The 26499-nt window shown below is 43.5% G+C and overlaps 1 protein-coding gene across 3 annotated transcripts in view; it reads left to right on the top strand.

Moving 5' to 3' along the window:
- Positions 1-18735, top strand: part of LOC130573023 (uncharacterized) — a 68279-nt gene extending 49544 nt beyond the window's left edge. For 2 of the 3 annotated variants that reach the window (XM_057365124.1, XM_057365123.1), the window contains exons 4-6: positions 7364-7554; positions 10970-11109; positions 13026-13273. In XM_057365124.1, the coding sequence (XP_057221107.1) occupies positions 7364-7554; positions 10970-11109; positions 13026-13241 (547 nt within the window). In that variant the 3' untranslated portion in view covers positions 13242-13273. Of the gene's footprint in view, positions 1-7363; positions 7555-10969; positions 11110-13025; positions 13274-18112 lie in introns of those variants that run through there. The other variant, XM_057365125.1, reaches the window with a different exon arrangement.
- The last annotated feature ends 7764 nt before the right edge of the window (positions 18736-26499 follow it).

Below are 26499 nucleotides of genomic sequence, written 5' to 3'. Positions count from 1 at the left end.
AATTAAAAATGAAGGATAGGTTTAAAACATTGTTAAAGACTATAATGGGAATGGCAAGTGGCATAATGGGAATAATGCCCTGGGATTATCCTTGGGCAATAGGGAATAACCAGAATGAGATAGTATTAAGGACAATAAGCCCAATCCTGCGGAGCACAAGCAATCCTGAGAAGTGCTGAGCCTGCTCAGCTGATGGTGAATCCAGTGGGAGCTGAGGGCATTGAACACCTCTGCAGGATGAGGCCCCAGTCAGACTTCCAACCCAAGGCTGTCATTTTTTAGCCTGGATTTCTATGAGATGCCAATTTGATTTTTATGAGATGCCAATTTGGACGTCTTAGTGGGACCCTGGCACACTGCGAACCACTCAGAATAGCAGCCAAAATTTTCCAAGTGGGCCTGATCCACCTGCCACTTACATTGAAGGACAGATCCCCATTGTCCTCTGTGRGCTTTGTTTCTGGCCCTGTTATCAGGAGGCACCCTAAGAGTGTTGAAAATTGGCTGAGGGAGGTATGGAAGCAGCACATCTCACAAATGCCGTGCTGCTGGCACTCTGGTTAGGTGGAGCCAGCTTAACTCCATTTTCAATTGTGAGATGGCCAAGTTGTGCAAGCGCCTCTGCCCATTTCATTCCTTAGCACAATAAACCCCTATTTTACATGCCTCAGACAGCCAAGGTTACAGAGCTGTAAGGACAGGGAGAGTCACGTATCTTGATTTCAAGCAAACCGTTTCCTTGGATGGAAAAACAACATATTTGGATTCCCTGAGCAGAAAAACCCTGGAAAAGCTATCTTCCCATTTCCCAGAGTCCAAGCAGGATTGTTTTAATAACCTTATTAACAAGGTCTGTGTGAAATACGAGTGACTGTGGCTTCAATCCTGCAATTTTAGCACGACTATCCGTGGCTGAGGAGTGAAGGGGTGTGTGTGAAGTGTTTGAAGGACGAGGGGCTGTGTCCCTGCCCTGCTGAAATCATCACACAGTTACTGAGCGTTGTTACATTTCCCCAGTGACACACCCGGCGCTACCACAGGCAGAAGCTGAGAAATTGAGCCACTTTGGGGGCTCATGGATGGCTGTAGCATGGCACCACAACCTCATTGTATTTTCTTGTATTTCCATGCCTCTTTGGAGCTCTTTTTCAGCCGGTACAGCCAAATCATGCATTTGGAATGAAGGAAGTAAGATGCGCCCTGCTCAAGGGGCCAGAAATCTCCAAGGGTGTGGAAGCAGCTCCTACAACACTGTATCCGTGCCTAGACTGCATGAGGAAATAGTCTGGGCTGCTGGGAAGGTGGCATGGCTCATCTCTCGCTGCCATCTTTCCCTGGCCCCAGCGTGGGCAGCTGAACACAGAGGTCTAACAATGGRTGCTCCTCAGGAAATCTGGAAGAGGATGCATCCTCACAATGGACACTCACATGGCTGCACATCCAAGCTGCATCTCTGACCCAGGCTATCTCCTACATGCCTGGACACTGGCTTGGGAGCTCTCCAACAGGGTGGGACTGTGGCCAGCCTCAGCAGAAGACTTTCAGGAGAAAGTCAACTGTGGTGAGACATTTGTTTCTCTGGCTGCYGTGTGGGGAGAGCAGCAGCTCTTCTTGGAGCGGTTTTTCCAGTGTCCAGGTGCCCCTCCAACATGGACAGCTTCCCCAGCTGCTCCTAAAATGCTGCCACCTTGTTCCTTTAAAAGGCACCTGAAGGCACCTCTCAGTTCTTCAGCTCTCTGAAACTACCCATAAATACCCTTGTTAAAACATGCATTTCAGCATAATGACAATGACCCTAACTGCTAAGTCCAGCCTTGCAGAGAGGATGGCACTTATTTCCTTAAATGTATAATATAGAGCACCCACATTCATATTTTTAGATGCATATAGCAGCGGTCCAGCCTTTAGTGTACTGTATGTACTTTTAATAATCTCCATAAAAGCCTGATTTTCAATCCCTAGGCTCAAGCTGACAGTGTAAATAAAATCACCCAAATCCACAGGGTAAGAGAAATGAAAATGACAAGGATTAAAATTTTGTCAAACCTCTTTCTTTTTAAAATTCTGCTTCCCTTCCAATTGGATCACGACCCTCTGTGTGCACAGCTTAAGACCAGACGGTATGCTTTCACTTTTATTCCGCTCTGCAGCAGGCTTACAGTATTTAGTGAAAGTCTGTAAAGAATGTGTGCTGTGTAGAGAGTTAATACCATAATCCCCTATCGTTAGGGTCAAATGCTGAATAGAGCAGAAGAATTAGAAAATATGTTACATACAATGGCAGAAAAAATGCATCAGCATGCTGTTCTGTTAACACACGCATTCATTACCAACAAGTAAATGACAATGAGGTAATAGAGTATATTAAGAGATGTGTACTTCAAGTCTAGTGCCCGTGTTGTTATGAGAACCTAAGATTGTGAGTGAGAATCTCGCTCTGTGCTTACACACGCGTCACAGAGTTCTTCTGGCCACGTTATTGCGTCTTTCTAGGAAGCACTTTGATGCAAAAAAATCAGATTTTAAAATTATTTGGCAGGGATAAACTTTGAATACTCCTTTTTTTTTAATTTCCTGTGAAGTGTGATATCTCTATTTTACTATCCAAGCATGACAGTACATCTGTCTCTAGAGAATTCCCGAGCATGAATCGTGGTAATTTTAGCTAAGGAAGTATTCAGAATACAATCCTAGTGCTTGCCTTTTCAAGAGATCCTTGGGGGGCTAGCTACTTACATCATGTGGAATTGGCATGGGTGTTTCATTCCCTTGGGTTTTCAGGAAAAATGAGCCAGTATGTGCTGGAGGAGTGACAATTTGCTAGAAWGAGGAGAAAGAAAACACAATTTGTAGGTTGTCTTGCCTGAAACCAATTGCAAAATATAAGAATTGCCCGATCTAAAAATCTTATCACTATGAGTTAGCATATTGTGCCTTCCTCTAAGGAAGATTCTGAGCTTCACAAGGAGGGGGGGTGACCTTATGGAATAGGGAAAGATAGAGAAGTTATTTGGCTCCCTGTACTGACACTAAGTAGTGTCTGATTCCCTAATTATTCCTGCTGATTTAGCCTGGTTATTAAGGGAGAGAGACAGTGCTGAGCTGGAGACAGGATGAAGGTACTTAACAAACATCTTGCAATAGCTGGTTAATGACAAACTGTGGAAAGCATGGCAGGGACATGTAACCTCAAGACTTTGTCCAGCACAGGCCTTATCTTATCTCATGACTGATCAGGTGTAAATAGTCCCGTGGCATGGATGGTCTTCTGGAGACACATCTGCTGGCTGTGAACTGTCCTGACAATTCTGCATTATTATACTGGTCAGAAAATTATTTTTATCTGAAAAGGAAAAAAAGAAAATTCTGTAATTTCTCAGAAGCTGAAGTTTGGAAAATTCAGGAAATCCTTGGTTAAAACTCCGCATTTCCCACAAAAGCTCTCTTTTTTGATTAAAAAAAAAAACTGCAAAAATTTGTTGACTGATAATCAGAGATTCCTCTTTTAAAAACTTTTAGGTTCCCGAAGAGAGAAATATTAGGGCTGTTTCATGTATTAGGGCTGTTTCTCAGGATTTGTGCATTRCTATCAGTTCTTTTAGTTTTGAATTTTTTTTAAATTCTTCTTGAGCATTTTTTACTTCAATGAATGGAGCTTTAAACAGTGGTCCTGGCCCTCTGGAAGATACCAAATGTCAGGAAACATTAGCAGGGCAGGGTCTGGAGGTGTTGGTGTCCTGCTCCTGAGTTGTGGTGTCCTGTAGAGGTCCCAACATTAGAGGTGAAAATTGCTGAAGGCTTCCTTTCAATGCTCATGACATTTTTTTTTTTACCTACTTTACTACATTCTGACAGTTCTTCCTTCCATGTYGCCCTACTGCAGAAATAAATTTAGAAAAATTAATTTAAAAGGAGCCTTACCACTGAAACACAAAAATCCTCCCCATCTAGATGTGTGGTTTTCATGTGCATCCATTGGTGTCAAAGACATTTTTCATCTGGGTAAAACTCATCTTTGTGGTTTAATTTTCACAKTCTCGGGTATACATTGCTTTTTAGCCCTGGCCAATAAATGTAGAGCTATGGGTAAATTCTGGGTATTCTGTTTACTTAGCCACATTTACTCCAGCATGGTGGACAACAAAGCCAGGCTGTGCAGGACTGCTGCTCAGAGAAATCCTTGTGGGAAGGTTCAGAAACTGAGCTGTATCTGTTTGCCACTCACAGTAGTAGGAGTGCTTCATTTTTTTCTGAGGGAAGAACTTCTCACATGGAAACTGCAGAGTTGATGAGTGGATATTATTTAAATCAATAGATTATGTGTATTTGTCTTGACTCAATTTAATATCTGAGTCAGTAGGCYGAAATAATTAGAAATTATTACTAGAAAGGGAAATGGAGTGTGATAAATTAAATCAAAGAAACAAAACCTGTAATTTCTTTGGTGGCAGGAGAAGACACATCAGTAGAAGAGAAATTCTTTGATATGGAGTTCCCTCTCAAAGACAAAATGAAAATAAGCAAGGAATTCAGGTGATTGAAGGATTATTCAAGTCGGTGCTCATCACTCAACAAGTGGTTCAGCTCAAGACTGCATGCATTAAACCTAGAGCAAGCATCTAACAATAATCACTCCTATGGCTAATTTTGGAGCTAACCCCCCACAAAATCAGCCCTTTGCAAAGGGGCTGACCTCACTGCCACCCTGGGCCACGAGGAGAAGGGCAAGCTGGGCCAGCTGGGCAGTGAGGGGCAGCTGTGAGCTGGCACCTGATCTTTGCTTTCCACATGGTTCTCTTAGTCAGCCCGGACAATGAAGCGCTGTGCCGGTGGGTTCCTCGCACTCTGTGAAAGGACAGTTCAAGCCCATTCACCAGAAATGCCTGGATTGAGGTTAATTGTCTAAGAGATGGGGTTTTTTTTCTAGTATCTAATTTTGGGTGCAGCTAAGTGGAATCAAGCCGGAGGTTTGACTGTCGGGTGCTCAGGTCTGTGCACAGCAGATGCAGATATTTTTCAGATAAATTAGTGGGGAGACCTCACTTATACACACAAACTGCTCTGTAATGACATTATTGATACCATTTGGACATTTCAGTGCTCATGATAAGACTACACAGGGTTAAATCAACAGTACTGTRGGGAAAAMAAWAAAGAATAGTRTCATTTGCATAAATGAGCAGGTTGYRTGCATGCAYTCTGGTCACCWTCAATTTACATCTTCTCATGTGGYTCCACACAATCTTTCCYGTAGTCCAGTGAGGGATTGACTCAAGTGAATCACCCAGGAAATGTTCTCCTCTTGCAGAGACACTCAGTTCCCTTTACACTCAGCAACACACAAGAACCACGAACAAAATTTCTCCCCGCAGCTTCCTTGCATAACCAGTTCATGACCTGCAACCTTTTTGGGATGAATATTATTTGAGTAGAAGGGAAATGAACTCTTTCTGGCAATAACCATGCCCAGTCCAGATCAATGGCGGCTACATGTCTTTGAGTGCTTTAGGAAAGGATTAAAGGCCATYTGGTATGGTTTGAAAGAAATTATGTCTACCTTATTTCACAATATTGGCCTCTAAGAGTAGAAAACTAMAAGTGACCAGCTTGGGGTTAACCCTGATGGAATTTACTCTTCTGAGGAATGGAGGTGACAGTGTGTTTCGTAGATGTTTTTCAGAAGAAGTTACATTTTCTTCTTGTAGCATTTGCATAGCCTCTACCAGCACAGTATCTCTTCCAAAATATGCCAAAATATGTCAGTGCTTTTAGTTTTTCTTTTTTTTTTAAGCCTGTAAGAAAAGAAGCTTGATTAGCATGTTTTTGGTTGCTTGTGTTTGTGCTTAGATGTGGTTGTACCTGGCAACTGTGTGTGAAGAAATTAATGAGGCAAAGTTAAGTCAGAGAGATGAGTTTTGCAATTAACACTGAACGTGGTGAGATCTATAGTGATTCTTATCTCTTGTGAAAATGAATTAACTTGCCATCGGAAAGTTGTGTCTCCTGCCTTCATGGTTTCTCTACATTGGTTGGTGTTTCTTGGTTTTGATAGCACACACCAGCTGCAGGTTGCAATGTGATGCAAAATCCATCCATGAAGAGCATAAGGAAGGCTGGATGATCAGCTGCTTGTGCCACCACTCCTTTTTAAAAAAGAATTGCTGCAGATGCATCATTAACAGAGAGAAAAAGTGTCATTTATTTGAACAGAAGTATTCTGGTTTATTTAGAAAATGCCCAGCAAAACATCCAGCACAGCATGCCATTGTCCTTTGCTCATTTGCGAAGAACAACCATTCACAAATCAAATCCCAATATTACATTACAGAGAAAATAAAAACTTATGCCTACCTTTGAAAAGTGAAATAAAGCTTGAGTTCATCACATGTGCATACAGGCAGAACTCATCATTGTCACCAGATAGCTCATGTGAACGTGGCACACGTTTGTTTCCAGCTCCATGGTTTTCATTTCCTGAAGACTGCCAGTTCATTGCCTTGAAAGCTACAGCCTGAGTGCTTTGTTAAACCTGTCTYCTTACAAGCTTCTCCTCTATCCTCCCTTTTGGATTTGGTGTTGGAAAATGCTATGTAAAGCTATCCTTCGTGCTCAAAGGAAAACACCATAGTGCAGAACAAAGTGCTTTTTAGAAAGTGCTGAATTCATGAGAAAATGTCTTCCAAGGAACTGAAGAAGCTGACAATAACTCTTGATCACATTCAGTAAATAGTCAATTAAAACATGTATTTACTGGAATTTATGATAAGTCAAGAACAGTTTCAACTTTTCAATAAACTTCGGCCTTCTCTTTTCAAAGCAAAAGAATTATTAGAGAATGTAAAACAAGCATCATTATTAGGAAGCACAAGCCTAATGCAGAGAAAGACTTTACGCTAAACTAAGTATGTTAAAACTTCTTTTTTTCTTACCCATTTTTGCATCAAATCAAAAATGTGCCTCAAAAATATGCCTTATGCACAATGCTACAACATCTCCATGGTTTTAGGACCACAAAATCCCCAAGCTTTATTAATGGAGTWCAGGCCCCAATCTCAAGGCAATTTTTCAGAATATGAATTGTTACACAGGTTTTGGCTGATTCAAGAAAGTTCGTTTATGGTGGCCTAGGTTTCTACAGATCCCCTGACTGTTTTCTGTAGAAATGAAAATACAGGTCATAGGCAGCCAATAAAGGAAGGGGAAGCATAAATAACTGGGCCCTGATCCTGCACGATGTTTAACTGTCCTGATTTTCTAGATGCTTCTATCACCATAAGAATTGTGGAGTATAAACATAGTTCTGCAATCTAASCTATCTGTAATCTGCATCTGTATGAAGTTGAATTTTGACTCTCTATTTCAGGGTAGAAGGCCCACTGGGACACCCTGGAGTGAAGTTTGCTGCAAAGATGTTTGCGCATTTTGTATCCAGACTTTTGCTTCTTGCGTTAGATCCAGCACGGGTCAAAGTTGCTTTACATCACCTTGACTGGTTCCAAAGGAAGCCTTCCAATAAAGGGATCATTGCAACATGGCCTGTTGAAATACGTCCAGGTAAGTCAGCATGGCTCAACTCAGGCAAAYGAAACCAAATAAACTTATATCCATCTTGCACAATTCAGCTTGGTTTTGCTTCCTACCTGCAGCATGGGATGCTCACGGAGCACCAGAGTATCCTTCAGGTACTGCACACGGCACAGTTTGGGACTGTCATTATATCTTAACAATTTAGGAGATGAAGGGGAGAAACGTTAACACTTTGCATTTATTTACTTTTACAGCATGCCATAAAGATTAAAAATACATTGTACACAAGTGCAGTATTTAATGTAGCACTTTAATTACATTCAAGTGTGTTACTAAATAGTCTTGAGAAAACCTTAATGACCAGCTGTTCTACCCTCTTCCCATATGTCAGAAATGGTTTCAGAAATCACATTCTGGGACAGTAAGGTTGCATAATTAGACAGTGTATAGTTAACACTTCTAGATTTTCCTCTTAAAYTGCAGGCCCTTTTCACTAACATATTGTGGTTTGGTGCCAGTTTGGCACAACACAATTATGTGATGTGCCAAACTGCAACTGAGATGTACAAACTCTCAGAGACATGTTATGATTGCACCATTATCTTTTTATATCTTTTTCATCATTAGGACTGGATGCTTTTTATGTTATGTAAGATTCAGCTTTTTATGGCCAACAAATAAACTTAGTAAATAGGGCTATGAATTTTTAATACTTCTACCATAATGCCATTTGTCTAATCAGAATTAGATGGTTACTGTAACCCCACATTAGTTTTCACCAAAAAAGGCATCTTTCCAAGAACAGCAGCTATGGTCTAAAATGTCAAAGGAGGTACCTTTTGGCCCAGTTCAGGAATGCACTTAAGCACGTGCTTAGTGCTAAGCACATGAATGCTTGTGCAGAGGCATGCGCTGAAGCTGGGTCAGAAAATGAATTATGCCAAACAAATAAAACAAACCCTTTCTGGAAATTAACGAGGATACGGGCAGCCCCAGTCTTTTGAACAGTTATCATCCCTCTTCCCGYTAACATCTGAAAACGATGGTGTTTTTCTGGGATGTTTATTATTTTGCAGGACAAAACACACCCAGGGTTTGCAAGGTGGGGGGGAGGAGGTGGTGGGAGCACATGAAGCGCGAGCCGGCAGCTGAGCCGTCAGCRCACAGCGCACAGAACATCCATCCTGCCCAGGCACGGGGGGGCCGTGGGAGGCAGCAGCTCCACCATCCTCACAAGAGAGATTTATGGCAGGAGGGGGGGTTATTTTTTTTATTTTTTTTTAATTTTTTTTTCCCTGAGCTTCAATTTCCAACGACTTATTTAGATGTAAGCAATGACAGCTGTAATCATGTTTTAAATCTTGCTTTGTATCCTTAGTTATAATGTTGTTCAATTAATATTCAGAATAATGGAAGTGATGTGCCCCTTTGAAAAAGACTTGAATGCAGGCCAAAGCTTTGGGAAACTGATTCTCAAGAGGATTAATCAGCATTTAAAACTTGCATTAATAAAAATCTGATCTTCTACTGTGTAGCATGCATAATACTTTTCATTTTTAAGCATTTTATTTTAATAGTGTGGTATCCTTTGTCCTGATTTTTAAAGGGATTTTAAAATCTAACTCCTTCAAATCAATCCTGCTTTGACCCCTGTGCATTCTTTTACTGAATAGAAAAACATTAAAGAAATCCTTCGTTCACAAATACCTCTATTGCTAAGTACRAGCAATGTAGAGTGCACAAGCATGCTTGTAATAGAAATTATAGATAGCTTCCACAGGAATTTATGTTAGGCAAGGGCTCACCTTTCCATGTAAATTATTGACACAATAAAAACACAGATTTACATAGAATTATTTAAAAGTTTGGAGGTAAATTATACCTTGAGAGCTCACAAAGAGCCCTGGCATTCCATAAAAAGTGCTCTCTGTTTTTTGCATGACTTTGGACTCTGTTATAAGGAATATTATTGTACCCTATGCCAACAAGTTCGAGTCTATATCTGAAAGACAGACTTAATCTATGTTTTGTGTTGTTCTCCTGATCTTATTAGTGGGTTAGAGAAACAAGAGGATTTTGTATAAAGTTTCGCATATAAATTCAATTCTAGTAAACCAGCTAATTTACATGCTAAACAGCCAGCAGTTGGTAAGATAGTTTTGTCTCATGTCAACTGCAGAAGCTAAATGCATTTTATAAATACTAGAAAATATTATCTCTTCTGAAGCGGCATTTTAGTAGCAAATAGCTCACTCAGATCTTCTATGAAGCAGAGAAATGTAGTTGAGAAATTCTTGTGTTCTTAGTCATGTTACTGAAAGACAACAGTTTGAGCTCTGAATATGGACCATCTGCTTTTACYTTGTTTCATACCTAATGTGATGCTTCAGTTCACCACAAACATAACCAGTTTTCTAAAAGAAGCCAGAGGCTCATGAGAGATTTTTTTTATGATCTTGCTGCCTTCTAGAAATAGAAGGTAAATAAGTTTAGTTCAAAAACGGTAACTATAAATTTCATTATATCCTATGCAGCGTCAGAAATTGTAGTCTCTTAGGTACTGGGCAGGATGACAAGACTTTGAAATACTGCAAAGAAAAAAGAATCACAAAAAAGGTGTCATCTTTACCTCCAGTGGAGAGTGCMCCCAACATGAGAAGTGAGGTGTGAGAGAGAAGGGCTTTACACAGATGTGCACATGTTTGGATTCAATGCTGATCTAGCTTTTTCAGAGTGAGAGGAGGAATGCTCTCTCTCTGTGTCTGACTTCCCACACCCAAATCTGGCCCAGTGGTAGACAAGGATCCTGTCACTTGGGTTGAGGTAATAGGAGCAAGTTCCTATGTACTCTGTGGGAATGGGAGGCAGGACTTGCCTTGGTACCACCCGGGTATCCCATCTGCCTCTTCTGGGCTCAGAGGATATCTCTGACACTGCTGATCACAGACKGAGGCATTTTCCCATGGATTAAATCCTGCCCATGAGAAGTCTATGACAAAATACAATACTCAAGATTTCCAGCTGAGCTGGTACATTTGCTTGAGTTGATAGACTCTTAGATTCTAATCCAAAAATGTACATGGACCCTTTAGTTATTGGATAAATACCAGGCATTGGCTGTCAGCTGTAGAATCCTCCATCCTCACCATCCCCCAAAAAACTCATTTCTGTCTGTCTTTGGTGCTCTCAGAAGAGGGACAGAGATGTCCCTTTGAAATTCAGTCAGTAGCGTTCACATCCACAGCTATCGTTCCAAAGCTGGCATAAATGACTGTCCTTAATTTGGAAATAATCCATATGGGGGCCCGTCCTCTCATACTGAGGTGAAATAACCTGACTTGTGTCCACGATTAAACATTTTACACTCAGAGTGGTTGTGTTGATCAGTGTTCCAGGAACAATGCCTAGAGTGAAGCTCTTTCTCTGCTCTCTGCCTAAGCAGCTCCTGAAAGCAGGCTGGCAGCATGTCSTCAGTGTGGGACACGGCCACTCCCCGGCCCAGCCAGCAGAGAGAGGGACAGCTTTTGGGTCTCCTGCCAACTGCCTCGTACAGGGAGGAGAGAGGGAACATCCAAAATGATGGTGAGCACCTCTTACAGCTTAGCAGAGACTTTGAAGTGTAAAGAGGGCAAAACAGCAGCCACCCAGCGTGGGGGTTTATTGTAGGAATGATTGCATTCTCTAAACCCATCTAACCCCTAGTGAAGAAGAACAATGCCTCAGTTAAGTGAGTGAGTAGGTCTGGTGCATCACCGCAGGGAGCCTGGGCCCYGTTATTCTGTGCTGTTGGACCACAATCCTCCCTTTGCAACCTTCTACGCTTTTCTTGTTCTCTCCTCTCAGGCTCCTAATTGCCATGAGGAACCAACATCCTTTATGCAGTCAAGGCTGGTATGGCTCCCACCATGGCTCCAGCCCCATGTCCCTGCTCCATGGGGCTCCAGGAACCCCTCACCCTCTCCATGTCCCTGCTTCCATTGCCCTTTCCAGGCTGCCTTGCTCTGGGCTGCATGTGGTGGTGCCAGTGCTGGATTAGGCTGAATACAAGTACCACATTCTTTACTACAGAGTCAGCATTTCTTCCTCATTCCTTGCCTGGCTGCTGCCCAGCAGGTTATTTTGGGAGTTACGCTAGCTGGCCTGGAGTGCTGCCATGCCAGGCACACCACTGACAGCCAAACCCTGCCCAGGACTGTGTGCCAGTGCCTGAGCCCAGAATGGAGTGCTGATTATTTGGGACACTGACACAGTGTAAATGTCCCTGAGGAGCTGGGCGAAGTTGGTGAGTGACCAGCACTGAACAGGGCAAACCGGGGGCAGGGGAGGTGTGGCTGGGCAGCAGCCCCTTGCAGAGCCTTCCCTGCAAACTGCAATGCTTCAAACCCACGAGCWGGGGCTGGGAGGAACAGGGATGTGAGAAGGATTAAACTATCTGCATGTTTTCCTCCCAGTACCCCCAGTCACAGGCCACTCTTTTCCAAGACTGTGCCTCTGCTCCAACACACAYGGCTCCCCACACTTCCCTCTGGGTCAAGGCAAGAAGCAGCAAAACTGCAGCAGCACTGCAGGATTGTTCTGTGGATCTTGGTGGGTTGGAAGTGAAGACATTGGTCTCATATCTAAGTCATAGTTCAGGTGTCTCTTCTCACCCCCTGCTTCCCAATCCCAAGACAACGAGCTCTGAAAGCCCATGGTGTGGAGACCAAGCTGCAGGTCAGGCAGAGTGTGGGGACAGATGCTGAATTGCAAGGGGGTGCAGAAGAAAGGTCAGGAGGAGTGAAAGGAGATGGGATGGAAGAAGCAGGATTGAAAAGTTCATCTATAATATGGTTGGAAAAGGCAAGCTTGGTTGAGCTGTCCAGTTAAGAGTTAATTCTCCGTGTGAATAATTCTGATACCCAGGAGTGTAGTGGGGCTCCACGACCAGGTACAGAACCTGCAGCATCCCAGGTGTCTGCCTAGGATATACTCACTTTATTTGGGACCAGAAAAAACTTTACCTTCTCTGGAACCCCTATTCTCCTTGTAAAATGTTGTGTCGTGCTTCAGTGCCCTTTGGAGTCAGATGGCCAGCAATGATTTTTTATTTTTCTTTCTGGGACACGGCTTGGAATAGATTGTGTAAGCCTGAATTTCTGCTCTGGAGAGCAGCTCTTTGGAAATGCTCTGTGCTGGACTGCTTTCAACATGTCATCAGAAGCACACGGTATCATCACACCTTCTTGGTCCCACTGTAGTGGGGCAGGCTTTGGGGGAAGCCTGAGTGCCCTAGAGCAGCCAGAGAGCAGATGCAGTGGTGTTGTTGTGGTGCCTGGGCTGCCCTGTTTGAAGAAAGAGTAAATCTGCAGGAGTCAGAGCAGGTATCCTCACAACTCGCAGCCGGGTGTGCTCAGGATGCACGAGCAGCCACACGGATGCCTAAAGAACAGCGTTGAATCCTGTGCTGGAGTCATGATGTACCRCTATCTCTTTTCTTAACCTTTCACTTTCTATCACAGTATTTTTGTAAAGAAAAAAAAGGAAAGGTTATTGKCATACTTGAATTTATCGTGCTGCTGGAGAGCACTGGGCATGAGTCAGCCTTGAGGCAGGAAGATGGACAAAATGAGCTCGTGAAGTACCTTTCCAGACCTATTTCTACAAGTCTACGAGCAGAACAAAATGAACTCAAGATGTTTTCCCAGAAGTGGCAAATAAAGGAACCGTTTCTTTGAATTCTGCACAAATCGAGCACGAATAAAATGAATCCCACATCTGGTCCATTCTTCCTTTTTCATTTCTTTAAAGAACAGATACAATAATGCCATAAGTACACACAAAACCCTAGCAGGGTGCCTAGGGTTCTACTTTTCGACTCTTTTTGAAATGGCAAAAGATTAAACCCCAAAAAGTCTGTATGACCCCTCTGCTTAAACAAGACAGCAGCTATATCTAAATCATTGCAGTCCCTGTACTTAGTGTTACAAAATCAAGATCTGAGAGGGGAGCATGGCAGCCCCTCCAAGCTGTGAATGCTGAACACTCCCATGTGCCAGATATTTAGAATGAGCCTGATCTTGCAGTTTGCTCAACTAATTGTTTGCCTTTTCTGAATCTTGCAAGGCTCTAAACAAACCATATCCATTGGTCTTATAAATATTTATTAATTTCCCCTTTGTTAGCTAATTGTTTTGCAACACAGATGACTTTATTTATTAAACAGCTTGCTAAAAAGCTATTCTACAATACATTTATTGTTAATTCCCTAATTACTTAGGAATGTATGTTTTTTGGATAGCAAAGCCACCGTGCACAATGCCTGACAGGTTAGCTTTTAAAATTAACTTTGTGTTTGGGTTTGAATGATCAGCAGTGAGGAAGAAACTCCTAAAATGCACTTAAAAAAATTTAATAAATGTAGCCCAAAATTAATGCAGAGTCAGAATAACGCAATTTACTTGCACATTTCCTTCTACCTATTGTAAATCCAAATAACAATTCTGAATCAGATTTGTTCTACTAAGTTTATCTTCTCCCTAAAGAGCAAATTTTTTTACTCCATAACTGTCTTTTAAGAAGCATTTTGACATAAGCTGTGTACAAATCATGCCTCTTATTCTGTGCATCCATTTACTGTGCTCATGTTTTTCCTTCTGGTAGCCTCCTTTTGCCATTTTTCTATTCTTGTTATGTATGTGCTTTAGAAAGAATGCATCCACATTTGAGTGGTTAATCAAGGGGAACTAACCAAAATAATCACTTCCCAGTACTTCAGAATATTCTGATTTTTTAATGGAGAACATGCATTCTTAAATTAAATATGCATAATAAGTAATAAGTACTAATAAGAATAAAGTGGGCTCTGTAAGAATGAATGTAATGTTTTAAGCAAAATGCATTTGATTTGCCGGGTTCAAAGCTGCTTTGAATCAATAAGAATCAGTGCAAAAAATGGGGTGAGAGAGCCTCATAATGCCTATAAATTGTCCATAATTGTATGGATTTTAAATATAAAAGTTGGCAGTGGCAAAAGCTAAAAGCCATTAAGAGAGATCCTATTGTGCAACACATCAGTAATCGTAACTCATAATCTTAGGGAAAAAAAAAAACTAACTAGAGTTTTCTGAAATTTTCATAACTGTACTTGAGCCTTGTCTTGATGTTTACTACAATGATGGCATTGTTTGAAATGACATAGCCTAATGCATATATAAGTCCTGTTTGAAAAGAGCTACTAATTAACATGAATAGTCTTCTTCTCTGAAGGTCATTTATTGCAAAGTTCATTTTTCAGCCGAGCATTGCTAAAGTAGTCACCCCCGCTAACAGCCATTAGATTAAGAGACTTAGGTCTGTTCTTGTCCTGACACTGGGTCAGGATTTTCAAAGGAAGAGGCTCTTCGATGCCAAGAAGCCCTTAAAATAATATTTGAACAGAAAAAGAATGGATGTAATTACACTGTAAATATTTCTGTGGTTATTGAATTAATGAAGATAATTCTATTCATTTTATCTTCAAAAAAAAAAAAAAAAAAAAAAGCCCCACACCAAGTTTTCCTTGTCTGATGTTCCAGTGCAGCTCTTCCCCATGGGACCTTTGATTTCTTCAGTCATAACGATTCATTAAAACTGAGAGGCGCCAAGTATTTAGCCTCTGATGTGAGAGCATGTTCACCTATTTCCAAATATGAGGCACGTCAAGTCCCAGGTGCCTCTGCCTCCCCTCTGGAAGCCCCAGAAAAGCTTTCTGTGTCTGTGCATGCCAGCCACTGCTGCCTCTCTCCTGAGAAGAGTTATCCAAATCCAATGGGCACCGACTTAACGCTGCCAAACACAGCCTTACAACTCCCAACCTTACAAACTCACAGCCTCACAAACTGCCTCTTCACCGGGACTTCAGCATTGCCACTGAACCACAAACATCTGTTTCTGAAACTCTGCTTGTACTGGAGCCCCATTAGTACCAGTGCCATGCTATTCCTTTGGATATAGGTTTAGAAACTTGTGAGTAGGTACAAATAGGTATGGCGGCTTTTGAGCTGGCGTGTGACAATAAATGCGTTACTCTGGGGACACCACGGAGGTTCTGATAAGCCCTGGCTCTCTGTTTAAGAGTGCTTGCTTCCCATTTGAGCAGGCCAAGGGTRGGAGCTTTGGGAGTCAATTGGAACATAAGTAATTCCCAAACGGATCCCTTCTATCAGGGTTWAGGGTTACTCTTGTCAATGAAGAAGAGGTTCTGCAGCCCAATGGGGTTGTGGGGATGGGGAAGCAGTGGGACTTTTTAARAGCCGAAAACCCCATGGAATTTCTTTGAAGTTACAATCTTGTGCGACAAAGCTTCTCACAGGGAAGCCAGCTAAGGCCATAAGAGCAGCAGGAGAATCCCACAGGCCTCAGGGCATTCATACAAATATTGTACCTTGGAGTACAAGATTTGCACTCACTTCACCCCTGGCCATGCCATGGTCCCTGAAGTCAGGCTTCCTTGGGCTCCCAACAGCTACAGSAGGGCTGCTGGATACCAAAGCTGCAAGCATAAGGAAACCCCTCCAAGTGAAGGACAGCGGTGCTGAGAGGGCTGCAAGGTACTCCTCTGCCCCTTCCAGTCCTCTCTGTCCCCATCCCTGGGGCAGGAAGGCTGCAGAGAGGATGGAGRGGAGTGGGACACTTGTGATGTGGCTCAACTGCTTCTCCCTGGCAGCTTCCACGGGGTTTTTGCTCCTCTCCACTTGCGTTAGCAGAGGGGAGCATATGGGCCTTGGAGATTTAATGTTTTATGGCTTGCTTGGCTGTCAAAATGTTTTACATTATTATTTGTTGCAACATTCACGGTGATCATCTTTAAGGAAAAAAAAAAACCTGTGCGGCAGGTCCCTAGATGCCCTTGCTGGGAGCAGATGTCGGAGTAAGAGCATTGTTAAGCCTCTCTTGGATTTTTCATTTCCCACCCTTTGTACAGCCAGCACAGCTCCACATGGAACACGCACAGCTTCTCTCACTGCTTGGCAGGACCCACTGTGGTGCTTTAGGAAGGCTGAAATGGGGAAACTTGCAGATTTATAGGGTGCTGAGACAGACTCATAATCTGTATTGATGGCATCATCCCCGACCATGTGACAACCAAAGCAGATAAGCCTATGACTGAACTGAAAAGATTTCTTAAAGCTGGTAATCGATATTGAGCAGCTCAGTCTGTTGAGCTATCGGGTTGGGAGATCTCCCTGCGTGCAGGGTCGGGGGGAGCTCTGGGTTTGTGAAATGGGGAGATGCTGAGCTGCTGCTGAGCTGCAGCCTGGCACGGTGCTGTAGGTTACTGGTACCTGCTGCAGGCAGGGATTTCAGCTGAACAGGGGCTGTACAAAAGCCGTGGGAAGAGTTTGATAATGAGGAAGGAGGGAACCAAAGGGATGATGAGTAAGGACCCTGAGTATCACTAATCTGAGGCCTTGACGTTTTCTATGGGTCAGGCTTTCCAAGGGTGCTGGCATGTTGAGCCTTCTCCAGTGCCACAGGCTCGACAACTAAATCTACAGCCAACACGGAAAGTTTCCAGAGGGGTTTCYTTGTTCAGTCTCTATGATGTCCCACTACTTTAAAGTTTTTTGAGAAATTTGTGTTTTGAAAGCAGTGCCAAACCTGAAGGACTTCCTAAAGGACATGTCCCCATTCTGTGAGTGCTTTCCAGAACTCTTGTTAGAGCGAATCTGTTTCAAAATTAATAAAATGGTCTAACTCTTTGTAAAGATATAATGACTTTACAGGAAGCAACAATTCAAACCATTGTTGTCCACAGCACTCAACAAAAACAAGTTTACTCTCAGCCAGATGGCCTGGGACAGAACTCCCCCAAAAGTCACTGCCTGACTTTCCTGATGCCTTTTTAGACAGGGAAGGGAGCTTGTGTGGGTTGAGAAAAGTCATGTATGGGTAGCACCTCCTCAGAGAGCGCATTCCCACAAAAGGCAAATAAATTGTCTCTAGACAATCGAGCCTTTTGCTTGGTTTCCACAAGATGACTGGGTTTTACGAGGCTGGACTGGTGAGACTTGCACATAAAGATGAAGGGAGAAGCTGAGCCTGTCTATTCTTCTGTATTTATTGGGCGAGACAGCTGGGGTTCAAACACACTCCGTATTATGAAGCACCTATTAATATCGTCTCCTGATGGAGAAYAGGGCATTTTTTTCTTCTTAAATGTTTAATTAGCAGGCATTGTGTTATGTCTTTACTTCAATAAATTCCAGTTGAGAAAGATTTTGGGTGCGCATGTGAATGAACGCTTGTCTTGAAAAACAGAGCAAAAAGAAATTCATAATCATGTTTCCCTTGTTGTATTTACTGTTTTGCTTCTAAAGGGAATATTACTCCACTAAGAGATTCATAATTAGGAGGATGCCAGATGGGTTATCAATGTGGTTTTAAATTTTTATACGTAGAGTGCTTGTTTTTGCAGGGGATGCTTTGGTTCCGTGTACACTAGTTAAATATAAATGTCTTCTRTGAGACGACTGCTAACTGTTCCATGATTTTGAATTTGCTGTTAATTTAATTCTTGTTCCACCCCTGTCTTCCCCCCAACACCTTTTTTTTTTTCTTTCCCCAGCTTCTCTGGTGGGGTAGATTAACTGAATGGAGCTACCCAGGTGAAGGAATAAACCTTGAAAGCAGAACTGAAACCCATATCTTCACCTGAAAAAGACAACAGCTTTACTCAGTAAAAATAAATGAAAAGTCACGACTTTGGACACCTTTCCTAAATTCCAGGGAAAGGTGTTCTGCTTTGTCTGGGTGCCTCAGAGGCCGGTGTGTGCTTGGTGCCATCGCCAGAGAGAGGTGCAGCAGTGTGGTGATGGTGAGGAGGACAAGACCTGAGGTTGGAGCACCTCAGGTGGGGAGCAATGTGCTCACAAAACAATTTCCAAAGGGAGCCTGAGAAGTTACAGGTGACCAAAAAGTCATGGTGTGACAAGACCATGCACCAGACCCCACAGCTGGAATTGCTGTCCCAAAGAAATCTTACACCTTCTTGGGAAGAGGGGACTCTGCCTCAGTGCTTTTCTGCTTTCCAAATAYGGGCTGGCTGAGGAGCCTGCTGCAAGCAGCGCTGGCCCAGATGGTGGCAATGTCCTGTGGTGTCATTATGGACCAGCTGCTGGAGGGTGGGATGCCTGCACAAGCACATGGAGACACAGGGAGAGCAGACGGGTGTCCATACACACGAGTGCTCCCGTGCGTGTGAGCGTGTGTGTGTGCACGTGTTCTTTACCTTTTTATTCATCACAGTTTGACCTTCTGTGCCAAAGTGAAACTCCCTTCTGCAGGATTTATGTCAAAACCAGCAGATCTTCGTCACCTGCCAGGGCTGTGGGTCAGACAAAAGGGCTGTGCCTGCTTTCCTCCCTCTTCTTCYGAGTCCCCTCTTACCCCGAGCTTGAGGAACTGCTACAAACAGAAGGGAGCCATACACAGCATAATGATAACCCAGATGACAATGTCAGATCTGCGTTCATTCCGTGTGTGAGTGTTACTGAAGGAGAAGATGCTGTTATTAAACACCGGGAAAGGGTGATCAGAACTGGCAAATAAACAAGGGAAACTACAATGGAAAAGGAGTGAGGCTTAACCAAAGACCATTAATGTGACAGAACCAGTTTATGAAAAATGTCTGTCAGGTTACAGACAAATCCAAGCCAAAACCTTAGACTTGTCTTAGAAAACTTGGTAGTGCTCAGCTCATCATCTCTGAACATGATTTTCAATGAAAATTCTCACTGTCAACTGTGTGTCTTGTGTTAGGGAATAACAACCTTGCCAGCTCCAAACCTGGAGCATAGATCTGGTTCTCTAGGGCAGAGGCCAGATTGAATACTGGTTGATGAAAACAGATARAAACAAATTTACTAAGGACTTTAAATGCAATGGTAGCTCATAAAAGAATACATTTTTAAAGGAAAATAAAGGAGTCTGTCATACATGTAAAAATATGTTGGGTTTACGTGTCGTAATTGTTGTACTGGTATAAAGACAATCAGGGATATCAACAGAAAATAACCCTTAATGATTGGAACAGCGAGGGAAAAGTCACATGAGAACGCTAGGACATTTTCATCAGAGAAATTGAAAATTATTATTGATGAAATGTGAGAGAAAGTTGTGTGGAAGAAGCTCTTACAGGGTAATAAGATTGGACTGAGAGGGTGCCCATGGGTTTGTGTGGACAAAGGCAAAACTTCATGAGCAAAATTAATTGGGMCTTTATTTAACTGAAGTTCAAGACCCACAGATGCTGGCTCTGTGGCTGACTACTGAGAGTATGGCCCCGTGTTTTCAAGTTTGCTTTAATGCTCTCCATCTCCTCTGGGGAGAGGTTTYATCAAGGGGATAAAACTGTCCCTCTTTCCTTTGCACAGAGCATCTCTGCATTTGAAGACGTTTGTACTGCTGGCACTCTTCTTCAGCTCTGTACAGCCACAGATTGCAAAGCAAACATCCCACAGTCTAACCTGGTATATGAGTGGCAAAATTTCCCTGTGTGCTGTTAATTCTTCCATCCCTGTGCTTCTCTTTGGCTTCCCTCCCACAGAGCCTCTGGGGAGGCTCCCTCCTTCCAGCGACAGGGAAAGCAGGGACAGGAGATGCTCAGGGAGAAGGCTGATCTGACCTCAATTTCTGCAGCAGCACAGCCAAGAGAGTTTTGTGGAGGGGTTAGAAGTACCCTTGGTTTGCACAGCGGTGATGAATTTTGCTAAGTGCAATGGGGAACGTGATGGTAATTAGGAGAAATGAAAAGATGGAGCAGTCCAAAYGGAAAGAGGTGACTGGCCAGTGAAGGAATGGCTGCGTGTCTGCTTGGAGGGCTGCCTGTCTCACACACACTGCAGCTCAGGAGCCTCACTGCTCTGTAGTYCTTTCAGCAAACTCACATTTATTCTCCCTCCAGGTCTGACAGGAGCAGCAGGACTGCTCAGACTTTCTCTAAGCAAAGTTTATGGGACAATGTGGTAAACATTCCCCTGCTTGTCAGGTCATAACAGTAGGTGCGCACCCTCGCTGGGCTTGGGGGTTGTTCTCAAAAAAATACCATGTTGAATCTCTCATGTCTTCTAGACATGGATAAGAGGGAGAAACTGGGGAGATTTAAACCCCAGAACTACTTCACTATCCAGCTATGGCTCCCTGTGCTCCTGTTTTCTAATTGTGACGGCATCAGCAGCCTCCTGCTAAGAYGTGTGGGTGCAGAAGTTTTTCTGAGATCCCAGAACTGAAAAACTCTTACATGTATCTTTGTTTTCCTTCTTGTGCTAATAACAGCAGCTATATTCCTAATAAAAATATTCAGAGGACCATGCTACGCCTGTTTCTTAAACTGCGATCATTATGTGACTAATCATAATAATAATATTATATTAAGGGGAAAAATGTTGGAAGATATTCCCTAGAGGAAAATGAATTTCTTTTTATCATCTACAGTAGTTTATTTCACATATTCATGACCCTCCTGGTATTCTTTTTTTTTTTTTTTATGATGAGCCATAAAAATGACAAAATACATTAGCAAGGTTCTCGGTTTATGCTAAAATGACCATATTCAAAAATAATAACAGAGACTTGTATCAGCAATGCAAAAGATGCATGAAGTAATTGGTGCTTAATTTGTACACAAACTGTCAAGGCAGTTTTCCTCACGGCCTGCATCTTCTGAATTCATTAGTCTCTAATTAAGGCCAGTTGGGACCAGCAGTTAGAAGGTTAAAGAGGTTCTGACAGCCCTAATCATTGCTCAGGAAGCTGAAAATGTATGCAAAGTCTCGGCAGATGGGGTGAGATCTGCTTCTGCCAAGTGATAACTGTTATTCCTTTGCACCTCCAAAGCTGTCATCCTAATAGGCACATTTTAAATTTATTAATGCTCTAGTTACAATGCATACACAGTCTCTAATGGTATGTCATTCAGAGTATATAAACTGAGCAATTAACACATATTACCTGGTAATGGTAAAATTATTTGTTGCCTGTTTGATTTTTTTTTTTTTCAGTTTCCTAATCCAGCAAGAATAGTCATAAGAAAAGACTTTTCTTTGTTAAAAAGGGGGGGATTCTGAGCTGCTTGTTTATTGACCATGAATTCTTTGTTTCCAGAGACAAAAAGCTCACAAGCCATAACTAACTTTTCCTTGATTTCCAGTGCCTSAAAGATTTCGGTTTCGGGCAATATATGTTTTTCAAACTTGARATTTAAATATGTGCATTTTCAGTTGTTCAAATATAATTTTGGAGGGAGATTTTTTTTCTATATTTTCAAAGCCCTTTTAAAAAAGGATGGGTGAGTTGCTCAGCCAATTGTCGTTGTCCTCCACTCCTTCCTCACTACTTCCGTGCGGTGCCCATATTATGTTCCCCTCCGTGGTGGTGTCTCTCTCCTTAATCCTATTTGGTTTAAAGCTGCCTAATCAAGGGAAAGGGATGTTTTTAGGTCTCTGTGTCCATGGGAAGGCTTCAGCCATGGGAGGCCTTTAATTGCATGTAGCGCTGGTGCCACGGCGGGTTGCACAGGGAGAGCCCCCCGTGCAGGGAGCGGAGCGGCCACTGGAGCTCGGGAATGGCAAAGAGTGCTAATCATGTGCTAAGATGTTAAAGTAGGCAACACAACAATTATGTACCCAGTGACTTATAGGCAGGCCAAGAGCCCACTCCTCTGTTAGAATTAATTGATTTCTCTCTATGCAATGAGCACGGCGCAAGTACAAAGAGAGAAGATGGCGTGGTTGAWCTGTGGGCCTGGTTCTATGCTCACCAGCCTGAGTCATGACTGCCTCCAAAAACATCAAAGATCTCAAAATGGTACAATATCAGCATGGGGCACAGCCACAGACCAACTTTGTGTTTCTCCAGGTTGCATTTCAGACCCGAGCACCTGAGAGCAGCTCAGGGCACACCTGCCAGCCAGCAGCCCCAGGCTTGTGTTTTCTTCACACTTCCTGATGAAGTCCAAGGAGAGTTTTCCTGAGTGAAAGCTGTGTGTCCAGACCCTGTGATAGACAACAGGGCTTCCTGATGGCTACAGATCATGGCAGCACTGCTTGTGTCTGGGGAAATGCTGTGCAGGTGGTACCTGCTGGAACCTGGAGTAAAATGGCCCTGCTATACTCCCTCATGCTGCAAAAGCAGTTTCTTCAGTAGGTCTCCAAGCAAATAAGGATCGTTAGTCTCATTTTACATCAAGGGAAACTCAGGAACAGAATGAAAAAAATACTTGTGCCTGTAGTGGAAAATAAAAAGGAAAACCTAGAAACCCCCACCTATAGGACATATAAGAAGGGAAGGGAATCAAAGCTGATAAATTATATAGAACAACTTTGACCTGTATGGTTTTCAGAGAATGGGTAAAAGCCTTGATCACCTTGACCTGCATCACTGTTGTATAGGAGAGCGTTACTCTAATGATCCTCACCTTCTGATGTGTCTGTACAGCAGAGCTCTAATCCCAACACCTTTCAAGTTTGAGCAGCACATAACCAGCGTGGAGTATGCTGAAGCCTAAGCTATAGATAGCCCTGAGTTACGGTAGCTTTATGCCAGGACAGTTCATTTCCACTAAGATCTGTCTCATCTGAGTGATCCACTTTGCTCCTGGAGCATCGCTGGGTGGTGCAGAACCTCCTAGACTGAGTTTCAGGTTTCAAAATGCACCTGTCCAGGCCTATAAGCAGAGACACACATTTGCTTTCTTCCAAACAAAATGTACATTAAGGCAGAACGAGCTCTCAGGATACCCTGCTGCACCCACAGTTTGATTCCCACAAACCCCCATGAGGGAGGGAGGACGTCTCTGGAGGTTCCTTACACCCAGGCACTGCTCACTGGGTTGTCCAAGACAYGTAACTTTAGGTTGTTGTATTTAGAAGTGAGCAAAAGCTGAATTTTCTACAATGCATCTACCCAATAAATAAGTGCATTGAATTACAGTGATGTGAATGTGGAGGGGCTGGGGTTTAGGAGTGTTTGAGCAGCCAGAAGGCACACCATGCTGACACAAAGCTAGGAAACCACTCAGCTGTGGAGACACAGCTTCCCATTCCTTCAAGTACCCCTCTCCCAACCAGTCTGGAGCAGGGAAACCAGCGAATATCATGTGCTGCAGATGGATCAGCGATGGATTGTGTACAGCTAGCTAAGTCTGGCATGGTCTGATTCCTCTCGTGTTTGCTGGCTACTTACCCAGCCAACAGCCAGACATTTGTGGGGTAAATCATTTCCAGTTGTTTCACAGAAGAAAGCTGTCCAGCAGTATAAATAACAATCCCTCTCGGACAGGGGTTTCAGTGCTTGCCTGGGGCTCTGGGGCTCTGCTGCTTCCCTTTGGACACCCCCACCCAGCACATCTTCTCCTGGAGAAAGGCAGGAGGTCCCTGCTGCAGATTAGTCATAGACAGACATAATGCCRGCTATTTTGTCTAAATTTTTGTCTCTGTCCACACAGGAGGATTTGTGGATGATGTTACAAACAGCAGCAGAAACCCTTGGTCAGAAATCACGGAGGCAAATTGCTTGTAAAATTATGAGTGACAAAGTTGTTTGGTTTGTGCCGCTTATAATGTATAAAACTTGAGGGAGTGGACGCAGATGGGTGCTTTGCTAAGGGACAGTTCAGCCCATGTGAAACTTGCTGGATGTTGCTGTGGCTTTTGCTGGCTGTTGTGTGCTGAGCAGGCTCTGGGGAGAGGGAAAGCATAGCAGTGAGAAGCTCAATTTTGCTTAAATTCTGCAATTTGTTGCTCTTCCCTTTACCTTGTCCTCCAGGCTGTCCAAGGTGATGCCCTCTTCTCACTGCCTGCCCAGAGTCACACGACAGTCACCTCCTGCCAGCCAGCACAGGGATTTCTCTGCTGCTTTCCAACTTCCCCGTGCTACCGTAGGATGGTGGCAGAAGGAAAAGGGCCATGCAGATGATGACCCCACACTGCGCTGAGCCCCCAGTGCCATCTCCGGCCCACTGGCATCTGGTGTGGCATCCAGAAGTCAGGGCAGGCACAAAAACATATGGGGAGCCGTTGTGCAGCTTGGTGGTGTCACTGCTCTGCCTTGAGTTATGGTGTGGTGTCCTGAGAGGGTCCCGTGCTCGCTGAGGAGCAGCCAGCCCTAAAGATGCAATGGGAAAAGGTCTTGGCAGCTGGAGAAAGGCGAAGCCCACATTTGGATTGAGGGGTCTTCCTCCAGCTCAGCCAGTGACACTGCAGTGTCTTACAAAGTGCCTTCCATGCCMATTGTCAATTCCTTACAAACTCTTTGTTCTGCACTATATCTGGCCCAGAGCCAGAATTTGGGACCTGTCATGCCAATTGAGTCCATATTGCTGGGTCTCCATATCACACACCCAGGGCCAAATGAGTCGTGCTGGGCCAGACTGTGCTAAATGATGTCACACTGAGGACGAGGTGAAGGCAGATTGATCACTGTGCCTGTGTGCAGTGTCTGCTGCAAGGTGTGACRTGAAACACATCCAAGTCACACAGGCTTGAAAGTGCCACAGAACGGAGGGCAGGACTTGAGCTCCTTTCCAGCAGGAATGTACATGAAGCAAGCTGGGAATGTAACCATGAACCATCTTGGGTTGTGTTCTGAGTAGCTGCCTCTACCAAATCTCCCTGACATCTGATACCTTCCTCCAGGATGGGTAGCTTTTCCACCTCAAAGTCAAACAGAGCCTTTTTCTGCAGCCTTGTGCTAACTTCCTACAGCAGGGAGACCTGGGGGAACAGATGCCCTTAGGAATGCTTTCATGCTGGGCCAGAGTCTCTTCTGGTCCAGCAAGGAGCTGATGGTCCAGCGGCARGCCAAGCCTCAGGACCACAGCTCAGGATTAGCAAACCCACGGATGTCCAGCAGGACCCAAGGACGATCTACAGGCTGTAAACACAAGCTGTGCTGTTTCTGTTGAACTGGTGCTCACAGCCTATGTAGCTGGGCTGAAGAAATGTTGTAGCTGTGTTTAAGAAATTTCAGACCCATTGCCATTTTGTAGTTTTTCTGTGTGTATCAGAAAAAGCCCAAGAGATTTAAAAGAATTTGAGAGTGTTTGACCTCCTGCTTTGTTTGTCTCTCTGTCAAAACCATAAAAAGTGTACCTTACTAACTGTGATGTTGAATAGTTTAAATTTCCTTAATTTTGTGACTGCTTCCTTGTGTTTCATAAACCCTCTTAGTGTTTGCCCAGTGATTTTCTTGTGGTGGCAGAAGAACTCTCTACCGCTGTTTTATCACACTCATGTCTATTTCTGCTGAAAAAAAAAAAAAAAAGTTGAGGGCAGCTGAGTGAACAAGCCAAAGGACTGGCAGCAGCAGAACCAGACAGCACAAAGCTTCATGCCAGGGTGAAACTTGGTTGCCTTGAAGCTGTTCTTCCAGGGTTGCACCAGAGCAAACAAGGCACCTTCATCTTCCAGGGACCTCTGGAGATCTTCCATCTCCTTTACAACAGGATCCAGCTGCCATTAGCCATGGCAAGAAGAAGCTAAAGAGGTTTTCTAGTGCTGCCCTTTTTTCTAGCCAGTCCAGCTTGATAAAGCCAGCAGATATCTGGCCCCATAGTCTTAAAATGTTCTTTAAAAGTTTTGGTGTCAAAACAACCTCCTGTGATAAATAATGTAAATCAAAAAGCAGAAGGACTGAGGCATTTATAAAGCCACAGACAGGAACTGTGGAGCTCTCTGGACACCAGGCATTTCTCCTTGGATGCGTGTGCAGTGATTTCAAGCAGATTGTATCTTCAATGCTACAGCCTCTGACATATAGTTATTACAGCTGATGCTGCGTGCAGTCAGAGCAAGATGTGACTTGTCTGCTACACCATGCAAAGGTGAACAGCTCTGTGAGAAGAGATTCAAGCAGCGTGGTCCATTAGAGTCCATTTACAAACTAACAGATATTTTACAGACATTCAACAGACGTTCAATCAAATCATAATCTCAGAAACCTGCCAACAATAAAACC

This window comes from Malurus melanocephalus, unplaced genomic scaffold (genome assembly GCF_030028575.1).
Source record: "Malurus melanocephalus ecotype Western Australia unplaced genomic scaffold, MMel_1.1 scaffold_48, whole genome shotgun sequence".
Lineage (NCBI taxonomy): Eukaryota > Metazoa > Chordata > Aves > Passeriformes > Maluridae > Malurus > Malurus melanocephalus.
Note: the sequence above shows the minus strand (reverse complement) of the source record. Positions and strands in the feature narration are given on the sequence as shown.